Here is a 14,693-nt window from a genome sequence, read left to right as displayed (position 1 = left end):
TTCTATGACAGGAAAAAAAGGGCAAAGATTGAATGTCAAAAACAGCCATCAAAGGTTGCAATTACGATGGACTATAGCAAAAACTTTTCTTGTCCAAATATAAAGACAAATGAATTTTATTATAAATGGCAGCTTTCTGTATTTATATTCAATGTTCATGTTTTGGCAACAGGGGACAGCTATTTTTACATGTATCCAGAGAGCACAGGCCGAAAAGGAGCAGACGAAGTTTCATCGTTCCTTCATCATTTTGCGCACAATTTTCAAAATCCAGAAGTTAGACATCTGAAGATCTTTGTGAGTCCTGTGGAGGGCAAAACAAGAATGCCACTGTGTTAAGATTGGACTCTTAAAGATGACATTCCCCATAAGAGGTCATTTGTACCTCAAATGTGATAAAAATATTGGTATGAAAGACCAAACTCAGGAATGTCAAATTCCAAAGGACTTCTATCATCAATGATGTTAAGGAGCAACCAGAGATAATCAAACGCTGGACAGAGTATCTGGATAATACAATATACAAGAAGAAACTCCCTTTCTAGTTCAGGCCAATAAGAGAATTGGAAGTCACACGACACCATGCAGCACTGGTCTGGTATAGAGGAAGCTACAATGGAGCATATGAGCAAGCTTCATTACTTCTTTGTGGAAATAAGGCGAGTTCAGCCTACCCACTGCTAAATATGAAGGTATTCTTTTACAGCAATATGATTTGAAAGTTTTTTTTGTTTATTGAAATAAGTATTTTTTCAGTATTAGGCATATAGGTATTTAAATTAAGGGATTCTGATTTTTTGCAGGTGATCTTAAAATATCTGCTAAGAAATACAGAAATTTACAAGACTTGAAAAGATATTGCCGTAGTGAAGTGCAAGTGTGTTTTGATCGTCTTTTGCATTAATCCACCATCAAAAAAGCACCGGACCTTTTATAGAAGATTATTAAATGATTATATGTGATAATTTGTTGTAACATGAATTTGAAATCTTGTAGTTACCTGCAATATGTTATGGACTTGTCATATTTTTCCTCTGTATGACCTGCCTTTGTAATAAAAATGCATCATATTATTGTAAATCCTATTCAGATGTGTTTTACTTCAGCAGTAATCTTTCTCTGAAAGATATATTAAGAATATAACTTGAAAAACTAAAATTTTATGAGCCTTGAAACTAAATTTCGTCTCTTGAAAAATAAAGAATTATGACTTATCAGGTTTTTCCCCTGGACTCTACAATTGCAAGCACACTTTGATATATCTCACAAAATTAATTTTCCTGCTATTTAAAAGGAAGAGAGAAAAATTGGGGTTTAACATCGCATCAACAATAAGGTTATTAGAGGCAGATCATACATCCAGATTGGAGAAGGATGAGGGACACACTGTCCTTTTCAATTGAATTGTACTGGAATTTCCCTAAAGTGATCAAAGAACCCATAAAAGACCTAAATCTGGATGGCTAAATGAAGAATTGAACCATCATCTTTCCGAACATGAGTCCCTTGGTACTTATTTTTGTCGAAGGCTTTGTCTGGGAGCTGAATTGCTGACAGACTTTTCGGTGTGTCAATCTGTAACCCAGCATCTCTGCTATACGGTGTGTAGCAACTATCCTTTCATAACACTGTTACATTCCATTCTGGATTTTCCATTGTTTGATTGTACCTATAATAATTTCACAAGATGCCAGAAAATACATTCCATAAAAGAGAGTTCGACATTCCTAAGCAAAATACAACTAAGGTGCAGATATCGTAGTGGTTGCTCACCACTGAATCTTCAAGACCAAATGCCATCCATGTTCTCAACAGATAGTGCACCATAGTATCTTGTTTCCTTCTTTTTTATTTTTAAAGTTTTTAGAATTCAGACAGTTGAATTAAGATTCTCAACACACAATTTTTCCACTAATGCATCAAATGTTGATCAGGGAAGCTTGCCCAGTTAGGAAACCCTGTGTCCCCCAAACTCTCACTCAGCATTGTTAGATGTCTTTCCTTAAGTACATAGCACCAGTTATGGGGCCATGTAACTTAATCATTCCCAGTTTACTATCTACATGCACTTATTTATCAATAAGTTAAGGAATAATTATTGTACAAGTGTTCACTGAATAGGTGGCGAACAAGAATGACAACATATAACTGTCCATTAAAAAAAAATAAGGAAAATATCAAGGATTGTTTCTAAGGTGGCTGAACAATTATGGTCAAAAAGACAATAAAGACAATCTAAGAAAAATAAAGGATTGTTTCTAAGGTGGCTGAATAATTATGGTCAAAAAGACAATCTAAGAAGCTGATGCCAGTGATATCCATCTCTTCAATTTATTCAAATTCTACCCAGAAAAAGACAGAAACCCACAAAAATAATTCAGTACAGCATTTTGCCGCTCGAGCACAGTAATTAGGCACTGAAGCTTTCTTATACTCTTGGATAAGTGACTGACTCCCTTTTGTATCTACGTACAAAAGCATGTAACAAAAGAAAGAGTTTTATTTAATTGGATAAATAATTTATCAACAATTGATTGTTTTTGTTGTTATAAAAGAAAGAGATTGGTACACCTATTTAAATACTAAACAAAAACAATAGCTAACTTACACCTTTATCACAGAATCACTGCTACAAAACATGGTGTTTGTGACAGTACATAAGACGTTACAACTGTGCATGGTTGAGTGTAGCTTGAAGTGATATGTTAATATTTATGTACTTATGAAAAATGATATCATTAAAGAAAAAATAGCAATGTAGAGGGATGGCACTTGGTTATGGTAGTCTGTGTGTTTCAGAGGTTTTTGTGCATCAGAGAAGAGAGAGTGCATAAGCAGGAAGTAGAGTTATTAGTACACCAATACATCATGATTTTGGGCTGCTAGAGATTCATGTCCAGTAAACCTTAAATAGTAGAGTTATTAGTACACCAATACATCATGATTTTGGGCTGCTAGAGATTCATGTCCAGTAAACCTTAAATAGTTGTCTAGGAACATCACCTTTCTGAGCAGGAAAAGAATTTTGTAAGTCCTCCATAATACAGAGTGCAATCTTCTACAGAGGTACGATATAGAGGCCAAATTTCAGTTGCAGAATTAGTATTGGTAATTGAACCAAAAGCTGATGAATGAATATTCGTTAAAAGACGGGAAATGTCTACTTATATGCGGAATATGGTCTTTTTTAGGCTTTAACGTTACTTTTATTCTAAACACTGTGCACATTGACAAGTTTGCTGTTAATTTACCAACCATGTCCTGAAAGTGCAGGATCTCCTGAAAAGCTACCACTTGATTCAAATGATGGGACACTACTTCCTGCATCACTGTGTCTTGTTGGCACAACAAATGCCACCTCAGAGCTGGCATCTGCCCAGTAAAGTACATTTGTCTGGCCATCATACAGGCAACCCCCATGCTTTGAATGATGGACCTCATCTGGAAATAAAAGATAAAATAAGACAACCTTGCATAACACCGCACTGTCTCTTCAAAATAAAACCCAGAATTTAAAATTAAATCTCAGTAAAACAAGAACTATTATCTCAGACACATTTATAAATACTTTAGCAACATTATAATAAAATGCAAATATATATCACAGTACTGACATTGGAAAAATATTAGCAAAATTTATCCTGTTGCAAAATAAAAATATTGTTTGAGTTCAGTCTTTTTATGTTGCATGGGATCTGCTCAGGCAGAGTGGCAAGGTCATGGAATAAAACACTACATATTAAGTTCCTCTTTACAATTGCCAAGAATGGAAGGCATGCTTTGTTGGCACTCTACAATTCTCACAATTTTGACTGGGATAAAATGACACTGCAGTGTTCATATTTGTCATGCCAGTGTAGAACGTGCTACCAGTGTAGAAGGTGCCACATATTGAGCTACATAAAAAGTCATTGCAATTAACTCATTTACTTACACATATGACGACTTCTGAAATTTCCTGTGTGTGAGACCGCACTTGTCAGATACGTCTAACTTGAAATTCTAGATTTTAACATTCAACTGTTTGTGTCATTTCCACAGTCTTTCATCGATTGTGTCAATATTTATACATATCATGACATATTCTGATTATCTTTTTAATATCTGCGAGTGCAACAAAAAGCTCATACTACATTGTCATTGCAAACTTAATTTGTGCTTTTTAGAGATGTCTGGCACAATACCCTCGCTCGAAAGAAATTGTCCCCTAATTTCATAATATAATTATGTACAAAAAGGTATATTTTTGAGAATTTTCTGACACTTTCAGACATATTGTCGACAATTTTCCTAAGTAACGAGTGTTATACACACCTGTTTTGTAATAAATTGGTGTTAGTGATTTACAGTCACAGTAACATATCTTGAGACATTGGTTTTCTCTTTCAACTCAAGTGTACATTGTCTTCATTTACAGTAAATTAATGTTATCGTCAAATTTGTTAGTGACCATAACCTAAAAAACATTTCAAAGAAACAGTAAATTTTGTACCCAATTTCTGTTATAATAGACATCTCGTTTTGGCTCTTTATTGCTTCAGTCCTAAAAGGCTACCACTCCTGTAAATTAAAGGAGAATCAGCAAGCTCAGTTTATTTGTTTACTGTTCTATAAAATACTGTACCAGGCACAATGTAGCTGCACTACCTATGCTGTTCTTGTGCAAATGATGAGTTAACTGCTGCTATACCCTGGGCAGTTGGAAATCACTCTGACTACTGTCAAGCAATTGACAGCTTGAGAGGGCATTTTGAGAGGATATACTGAGAGGGCTACCAAGAGTTGTGTATCACAGATACCAAAGGTTCCTCAAGTATTATCCTTTCATGTGGAGATAAAAGATCTATTAATACTCATCTACGTGACTGTTAGTGGTGTGTCAATGGTAGGATAAGCATCCTGTGGACCAGGAAGAACTCTGCATGTTACACACCTCCACAAACAACAACAAACTGAAAGTGAGCCAGTGAGAGTCACTTCATGTGTTGGGAAATGTGCTGAAGTCTTGTGTCAAGGGGAGGGAACACAAAAGGGTAGGGGTCTATTAATCACTGGGAGTTCAAACCTATGGCAAATTATGGTACCCCTTCAGGAAATGGAAACAGGAGACGAGAAGGAACACCAAGTGCACTCAGTGTGTATGCTTGGGAACATCATTCAACATGTTAAACAGGCTATCCCAGCAGTCACTGGGAGAACAGGGTGCAAACTGTAGATTTGGAGAATGTTGGGGCACATGACGTCTGTTGTCTGGGCTCTGAGGCCATACTTGGATCATTCCAGTGACTGGAACAGAATATGTTTCTTCACTCAATTTTTGGCTTGGTTCAGTAACAGTAACCCAATTTTCAAATTAAAGGGCAATCTGTGCTGTAGGCTCGATTTGTGCTTCCTAGTATTATTTAGCCACAGTATCCTAGCTTAAAACCAAAAATTCCCATATTTACATAAAAAAGGATGTATTTTTGAGAATTTTCTGACAATTGCAGAAATACATGGCTTGCATCATGCTGCAAAAAAATGGCTCTGAGCACTATGGGACTTAACATCTATGGTCATCAGTCCCCTAGAACTTAGAACTACTTAAACCTAACTAACCTAAGGACATCACACACATCCATGCCCAAGGCAGGATTCGAACCTGCGACCGCAGCAGTCGCGCGGTTCCGGACTGAGCGCCTTAACCGCGAGACCACCGCGGCCGGCGCATCATGCTGCACAGCACAGCTGCTGTTTCCTAGAATGTGATATGTCTGTTCCCCACAAACCTATCCACACATCAGATTTCTCCGTGATTTGACATTCCAGTTTTATATTTGATGATTGCAGTTATATTCCATTCAATGTTAAGGATGTATTTTTGAGAATTTTCTGACAATTGCAGAAATCCATGGCTTGCATCATGCAGCACAGCACAGTTACTGTTTCCTAGAATGTGATATGTCTGTTCCACACAAACCTATCCACACATCAGTTTTCTCCATGATTTGACTTCCAGTTTTATATTTGATGATTGCAGTTACATTCCATTCATTGTTTACCTTTGACTAGTGTGTCTGTCTAAGAAATTCTGAAGATGCGCACTAGAATGAAATGCATCATTTTAAAATAAATACCTGCAGCAGGGACTGTCTTGTAACTTGAAGACTGGCACACAAGTCTGAGAATACCAGCATTGCTCATGGAGTTTAAATGATGTTGAAATCTGCTGCATTGTCCCCAGAACAGACCATGGACCCCTGTTTCTGAGCAGAGTGGAAGGCTTGAACTAGAGAGAGACTATGAAGATTATATGACAAGCTAGGCTGTGACCTCCTGAACTTGCTCTATAGGGTTGAGAACTGTAGGTCCCCCTGCATGGGGTGGGTGTGCACAACATATGAGGCTGCTACTCAGGTAGTTGGTTGCATGTGTGGTGCACACAAAGGTTTTTAGATTTGGTGTCTCTCCATCCAATCCAGATGATGACAGCTTAGGAGACCTGGCATGTCAGTGTAAGATCCAAGGAGGGTAAAAAAAAAAAAAAAAAAAAAAAAAAAGGAAGGAAGGTATAGAATGGCTTCCTAAACATAAATGGAGAGAACTGAAAAATCTTGAACATAAGACCTATAAAAAAAAAAAAAGACTGTCCCAGAGTGAGGGGGGAAAGGGGTAATCAGGCAGGATAAGGGAGAAGTCAAGTACTCTCACTTCTCAGGATAAATGGATTCAGGAAAAGCCAAAGCAATAAATATGGAGACAGATCTGTAGTACTGCAGCTCTGATGAATGACTGTTATCAAACAGAGATGTTAACTGATCAATATAGCGTCATGGCAGGTGGAGATGGTTCAGATGACTAAGAAGATTGGAGAGGACGCAAGTCCAGACCCCATATTCAGGAGGTTCTATCTAGACAAAGGTGCTCTCATCTTTGTAAGGGGATGGGAACAGTGGATTGGCTTAAGGAGATGGTGCCCAAGATCATAGGAGGAAGTGAAGCTGCTAGTCAAGACAGTGACTGAGCTCTTCAAATATATCAATTTGGGTACCAAAACTTCTTAAGGATTCTCCTTCTAAGGGTCTGTTTGAGAAACTATGTGCACAGAACCAGAAGGTCTCAGCGGAGGACTAGAGGGTTATCAAGGTTGTACTGGACACCCAAACACTTGTGGTAGAAAAATGGTTCAAATGGCTCTGAGCACTATGGGACTTAACATCTATGGTCATCAGTCCCCTAGAACTTAGAACTACTTAAACCTAACTAACCTAAGGACATCACACAACACCCAGCCATCACGAGGCAGAGAAAATCCCTGACCCCGCCGGGAATCGAACCCGGGAACCCGGGCGTGGGAAGCGAGAACACTACCGCACGACCACGAGATGCGGGCACTTGTGGTAGAAGTTGGAAAAAAATCCATGATGGTAATGTGAGAAAAGGACCTGAAATTGTACTTAGGATTCTTGCAGGCTACCATCAGGATAATCAAAGACATCAGAAGCAACCAATGCAGCAAGCTGGAGTCTGCAGGTGCAGCAGATAAGCCTGCAACATAATATAGGAGTAACTTGGTGCCCTCAGTCATCTTCTGGGGAGACAGGAGGTTGAAGTTGCCTTGATCCAGCAAGCCTACATATATAAAGGAGCATTTCAAGCCTTACAGGAACGTGCAGGGACTTCAGGACTGTCAGGATGCAACAGCATGAAAAAGGAAGTGCGAGGAAAACTGTATTGACCTCAACTTACCTTTCTTATGGTGACAGTACAACTCCTTCCCCCAGGAAGTGAGGAGACTTAGTAGACAGCTGCTCACAGCAAATGAGCAAGTGTTGGTTGGTTGTGACAACAAATGCCCTCAACCTGGCATGGGGAAGCAGCAAAATTAACAGCAGAGGTAAGCACCTGCTTGAGTATCAACTAGAGACTAATTTGGAATTCTGGAATAGGGGTATGGAACCCACCTTCAGGAGCAGAAGAAGAGAAGCAATATCTGATATAACATTTGGGTCAAATCTAATGTGCGTTTATGTCAAACAAATGCATATGGTGTTGGAACCATCCTTATCTGACAACATGTACATTAAGTTTGAAGTTGAAATGTGTGTTAAAACAGGCCATGGACAATAGGAATCCTAGTAAAACTGACTGACACTCATTCAGGAAAGACCTAAGCTGATGCTTATCTGAGATCAGTACTTCACTAAGGAATCCAGTAGATTTCAAGGAATGGCAGACATTGTGAAATCTGCCGTTACGACCTCATATTTAGAAAACTGCACAGTCACCAGGAAGAGCACAAATAGAAATATACTTTGGTGGAACAACAATCTGGAGCTGCAAAGGAACCAGGTAAGGAGACTGTTTGAACATTGCAAGAAATAAAGAAAATAAGCAAAGTATCAGGAGGCTCTTGCCAAATACAACCTTGTGATCAAGCAAGCGAAGCTATCATCCTGGCAGGTCTTCAGTGAGGATGTGGAAGGTACAGCTATTTGCACTAGACTTCATAAGATCCTCACTCCAAAACCAACTGATCACGGATGTACTCTGGGGAATGAGGACAGGAGGTGAGACACTGTTTGTGCTCCTCAAGACTCACTTCCCTCAATACACTTTCACATATAACACAGACCAGGAGCCAGTCAGGCACTAGTTTACAGGTAATTAAAGGGAAAACTGTGAATCTCCCATGGAATACGTTGATTTAAAAAAAAGATCCAGTGGGCAGTGGGAATGTTTCAACCATTAAACTCACCAGATCCAGACGGAATCTTTCCAGCTCTACTGCAATAAGCAGGAAAGAGTAGACTGTCTAGGGTCAGCTTAGCAATATGTACTAGATATACATCGCTGTAATGTTACCTATGATAATTTGTGGGGTTGCAGTATGGTGGAATATTGTAAAAACGAAGGTGGCTGCTAAAGGGCTTGGCAGGGTGCAGAGATTGGTCTGCTTAACCACAACCAGAGGAATTAACAGTACACCCATGGCTTGGATGGAGAACATGCTTCACACACCCCCACTGTACCTTTTGGTTACAATAGAGGCAGCAGCAGAGGGGAAATGCCTGGATACCTTTATGATGCCCAGAATCTTACATCAATATAGTGAGTGTAGAACAGTCAGGGAAGTGCTGGCTGGCCATCCAATAACTTCTAGCTACTTCAAAACATCTTTCATTAAAAATCCATTACAAGAGGGTGTGAGGAGGAGAATTTGCAAAGGTGCTACAAGGATCATAGCATTTTCCATTCCTTGGTCATTCAGGAATCAGAGGCAATGAACAAGGTGATAAACTGGCCAGGAGAGATGCGATGACTCCATTTGCTGGACTGGAACTTGTCCAAATCATCACTAAGGCAATGGTAAAATCAAAACTATATAGCTGGATCAGGAGGTAGCAAGTGGAATACTGGACTATGATACAAAAATAAAACATAGCAAGCTAATAATGCTAAAGCCACATTTCACTATAAGTTCTGTACTCCTGGACTTGAACAGCAGACAGGTCAGACTCACAGAAGGACTTAAGGATGGCCACGTAAACTTTAGGAAACCCCTATCCAGAGGTAGGCTACGTAGTGAGTAGGATGAAGCTACACCATACCCAATCTTCCAATGTGAAGCCTTGGAGGGCAAAAGGCACAGGATGTTCAGGTCATTACGTCCTGAAGAAATCATGTCTGATAAGGAACTATTAAAGGATCTCTTACCACTCTTCAAGGATACTCGTTGCTTTACCAGAACCACAGTGAGTGAAACTGCACAATACACTCAGTTTCAGTGCAGGCAACACTGGGCTTAACTGTTGTTTTTGTCATTAAATCAAATAAATCAATTCTATACTGAATTTATGGCTGAGTTAGCCTCTTTCTACCATAGATACCTTACACAAAAAAGCTGTGCCCAGTACACGGAAGCCATTTACAAGAAGGGTTGTACAAGTGAACCACAAAACTACCATTTGATATACAGGGTGATTCAAAAAGAATACCACAACTTTAAAAATGTGTATTTAATGAAAGAAACATAATATAACCTTCTGTTATACATCATTACAAAGAGTATTTAAAAAGGTTTTTTTTCACTCAAAAACAAGTTCAGAGATGTTCAATATGGCCCCCTCCAGACACTCGAGCAATATCAACCCGATACTCCAACTCGTTCCACACTCTCTGTAGCATATCAGGCGTAACAGTTTGGATATCTGCTGTTATTTCTCGTTTCAAATCATCAATGGTGGTTGGGAGAGGTGGCCGAAACACCATATCCTTAACATACCCCCATAAGAAAAAATCGCAGGGGGTAAGATCAGGGTTTCTTGGAGGCCAGTGATGAAGTGCTCTGTCACGGGCTGCCTGGCGGCCGATCCATTGCCTCGGGTAGTTGACGTTCAGGTAGTTATGGACAGATAAGTGCCAATGTGGTGGCGCTCCATCCTGCTGAAATATGAATTGTTGTGCTTCTTGTTCGAGCTGAGGGAACAGCCAATTCTCTAACATCTCCAGATACTGTAGTCCAGTTACAGTAGCACCTTCGAAGAAAAACACCCATTCTCTGTAAACTGTTTATACCAACGTTTAATACACCACCTATCAGGAGGTTTAACACCATACTTCGTTCGAAATGCACGCTGAACAACTGTCGTCGATTCACTTCTGCCGTACTCAATAACACAAAAAGCTTTCTGTCGAGCGGTCGCCATCTTAGCATCAACTGACGCTGACGCCTAGTCAACAGCGCCTCAAGCAAACAAATGTACAACTAAATGAAACTTTATAGCTCCCTTAATTCGCCGACAGATAGTGCTTAGCTCTGCCTTTTGTCGTTGCAGAGTTTTAAATTCCTAAAGTTGTGGTATTCTTTTTGAATCACCCTGTACTTAACACCCATTTGTTATAGAATCTTAGAACATATTCTGAGCTCACGCGTAATGATGTATCTCGAATGGACTAACTTCCTCCATGCCAACCAGCATGGATTCCAGAAACATCAATCATGTGAACACAGTATTTCACGATTTCTGAAAAGCATTTGACTCCATACCACAACTACACTTACTATCAGAAGTATAACTGTATAGGGTACCATGCAAAATATTTGGCTAAACTGACGATTTTTTGGTACATAGGAGACACAGCAAGTACCATGGACAGTCGTCCACAGATGCAAAAGTAACTTCAGGTGTGCCCCAGGGAAGTGTGGTAGAACCTTTGATGTTCATGATGTATATAAACAATCTTGAACAAAATATTTATAATAGCCTCAGACTTTTTGCAGTTGATGCAGTTATTTGTGCTGAGGTGACAAAAGTAATGGGATACCTCATAATATCACGTCGACCTCGGCACATTACAGTAACTTGACAAGCAGTTGGAAGTCCCCGGCAGAAATAATGAGGTGTGCTACCTCTATAGCTGTCCATAATTATGAAAGTGTAACTGATGGAGGATTTTGTGCATGAACTGACCTCTCGGTTATATCCAGTAAATGTTAGCTGGGATTCATGTAAAGCGATCTGAGTGGCCAGATCCCTTGCTCAAACTATCTAGAATGTTCTTCAAACCGATTGCAAAAAATTGTGGCCCGGTAACTTGACACATTGTCACCCATAAAAATTACATCATTGTCTGGGAATATGAAGCCTATGAATGGCTGCAAATGGTTTCCAATTATCCGAACATAACCATTTCCAGTCAATGATAGGTTCAGTTGGATCATAGGATCAGAGGACCACAACTCACACCATTAAGAAGCCACTACCAGCTTGCAGAGTGCCTTGTTTACAACTTGTCCCAATGGATTTGTGGGGTCTGCACCAAACTCGAACCCTACCACCACCTCTTATCAACAGAAATTGGGACTCATCTAAACAGACCACAATTTGCAGTCATCTAGAGTCCAACTGATATGGTCACGAGCCCAGGAGAGGCACTGCAGGTGATGTCATAATGTTAGCAAAGGCATTCACACCGATTGTCTGCTGTCATACCCCATTAACGTCAAATTTCAAAGTGCTATCCTAACAGATACATTTGTCGTATGTCCCACATTGATTTCCGTGGTTATTTCATGCAGTGTTGTTGTTGTTAGCACTGACAACTTGTGCATATGCTGCTGCCCCTGGTCATTAAGTAAAGGCTGTTGGCCGCTGCATTGTCTATGATGAAAGGTAATGTCTGAAATTTAGTGTTCTCTCCACACTCTTGACACTGTGGATTGCTGGACATTGAATTTCCTAACTATTCCCAAAATGGAATGTCCCATGCATCTAGCTCCGGCTATCATTCCATGGTCAAAGCTTGTTAATTCTCACTGTGAGGCCATAATCACATCAGACAGCTTTTCACATGAATCACTTGAGTACAAATGACAGTTCCATCAATGCACTCCCCTTTTATATCTTGTGTACATGTTTCTACCACCATCCGTATATGTGCATATCGCTGTTTCCTGTAACTTTTGTCACCTCCAGTGTATTATGAAAAACTTTGCGTTCTGCCTTATGGCAGGTTTTGTCATGGATGAAGCCTTGTCCAAGAGGTCCAGAGTAGTGCAAAGACTGGCAACTTGCTTTAAATGTTTAGAAATATAAAACTATGCACTTCACAATATGAAAAAAATGTAGTATCCTACAGCTGTAATATCACTGATTCACAGTTTTAATTGGTAAGTTCAAACAAATACGTAGGTGTCATAGTTTGTAGGGAGGAACGAAATGGAAAAATAACATAGTCTCAGTTGTAGATGATGCAGGTAGCAGACTGTGGTTCATTGGTGGAATACTAAGGAAATGCACTCAATCTAAAAAACAGACCACATACAAAACACTCGCCAACCCATCCTTGAATGCTGTAAAAGTGTGTGGAACCCACAGCAGTTATGATAGACATGAGATATTGAATGGCAGCATGAATGGTCACAGGTGTGTTTGACCCATGGAAGAAAGACATGAAGATACTGAAAGAACTGAACTGGCTGATGCTCAGAGATAGACACAAATTTTCGAGTGAAAACCTACTCAGAAAGTTTCTGCAACCAAATTTAAGTGATAAATCTAGAATATAATATAACTCCCTGTGTATTGCTACCACACAGAGATTGCAAAGACAAGATTAGACGAATTACAGCATGCACAGAAAAATTAAGCAATTATTCTTCCCAGTGTATGTGACTGGAACAGGAAATAGAGCTATAATGGGATGTACTCTCTCTAACATGCAGTGGTTTGCAGAGTATGGATGTAGATATACAAGTAGGAACATAGTTCACAAAGTAATGCCATAAACAACTAAAGCAAATGAAAAAAATAATATATTAACTGAATACACAAAGTGATCATGCAGTAAGTTGAAACTGAAGTCTTACAATAATTACAAATAACTCACTTGCACTTTCAGCTAAATCATAACAATACAGGAAAGCAGAATTTATATAGTATAAGTTGTTATTCTATTGTATGAGAATAGACACTCAATTAGAATTAAGTGACTTTCTTTGTAACACACACTTACCAGAAATACTATATAAAATAACTTCGCCTTCTGTGAAGAGAATGGATGGCTGAGGAATACTGGCTGGCAGCTGGGACGGAGGAAGCAAGTGCACATATTAGGCATACTGGAGGGACAATTAGCAGATACATGGGGCAAGAACGCAACACTGACACTGGCTCTGATAAGTTTTGTTGCACACAATGACGATGATGTGAAGGAGCAGATTGGGAGGGAGTGAAAGAACTACAGGAAAATGGGTACGTGTGCAGGATGAGTGAAGTTAGGATACTGGGGGCAGTACTGAGGGGCATAGGCCAGGGCCTAGTGAAGACTGAGGGCAGGATGATAACAGAGTATAAATAGCAAGACCAATATCTAGCTGCGTAGGTCAATGAATCTGGTGTTGGGGAGAAAGATCTAGATGACACCGGCTGTGAAGCCGCCACCGAAATGGGTGGTCAATGTTGCTCTTGGCCACTCATTCAGGTGGATTGCTAGTTGGTGGTCAGGCCAACATAAGAAGCCGTGCAGAAATTTCAGCAGACTGCTTTCACAGGTGCACCAGCCTCTGATGGGATAGGATAAGCACATGGCAGTACGGAATAGGATGTTTTTGGTGACCCAACTAGACAGCTCTCAGACATGGGCCTTCCACAGGAATACGACCCTTGTGGCAAGGGGATGGAAGTGGATGCAACATAAGGATAGATGAAGATATTGCATAGATTGAGTGGGCAATGGAATACAGCTATGGGAGGGGTGGGAAGGATTGTGGGTAGGATGTTCCTCATTCACAGAAAATAGTTAACTTGTTCCAGTCCAGTGTAGAGGCCTGGGGTGGATGATCTCAACAGTGGCAAGGTGGAGTTGATGCAGTGGGTTGTTTTCAAGATGATGACCATTGGTTGCTCAAACAATCATCATTTTTAGTCGCATATTTTATTGAGCAACAAACCACAACACTCATAGTGATGCACAATTGTGGTGACGGCCCCACTGGGCATGTGCTGGAGACAGTGAGTGTGGAGGTGTTGGTGCAAGCAGGCGGCAGCCTACTGCGACGCCAGTGGCTGAGTAGGAATACAGATGTGAGGAGTCGGTGGCAGCTTTTTTACCATCTGTGAATGGTTCTGCAGCTCAAGGCTTGAAAGCAAGAAAACTCAACATGATTCTAACAGAGGAAGACAGCACTCAGCAGTGGAATTTGCCCTTGC

The 14,693-nt window shown here is 40.0% G+C and overlaps 1 protein-coding gene across 7 annotated transcripts in view; it reads right to left on the bottom strand.

The window, feature by feature from the left end:
- The window catches only part of LOC126194626 (ral GTPase-activating protein subunit beta), a 425,832-nt gene that overhangs the window by 26,520 nt on the left and 384,619 nt on the right, over nucleotides 1-14,693 (bottom strand). For all 7 annotated transcript variants that reach the window (XM_049932779.1, XM_049932783.1, XM_049932785.1 and 4 more), the window contains one exon: nucleotides 3,256-3,441. In XM_049932779.1, coding sequence (XP_049788736.1) covers nucleotides 3,256-3,441 — 186 coding nt within the window. The remainder of the gene's footprint in view (nucleotides 1-3,255; nucleotides 3,442-14,693) is intronic.

This window comes from Schistocerca nitens, chromosome 7, assembly GCF_023898315.1.
Source record: "Schistocerca nitens isolate TAMUIC-IGC-003100 chromosome 7, iqSchNite1.1, whole genome shotgun sequence".
Classification (NCBI taxonomy): Eukaryota; Metazoa; Arthropoda; class Insecta; order Orthoptera; family Acrididae; genus Schistocerca; species Schistocerca nitens.
The sequence above is the reverse complement of the archived record's forward strand: the minus strand, read 5'-3'. Positions and strand labels throughout refer to the sequence as shown.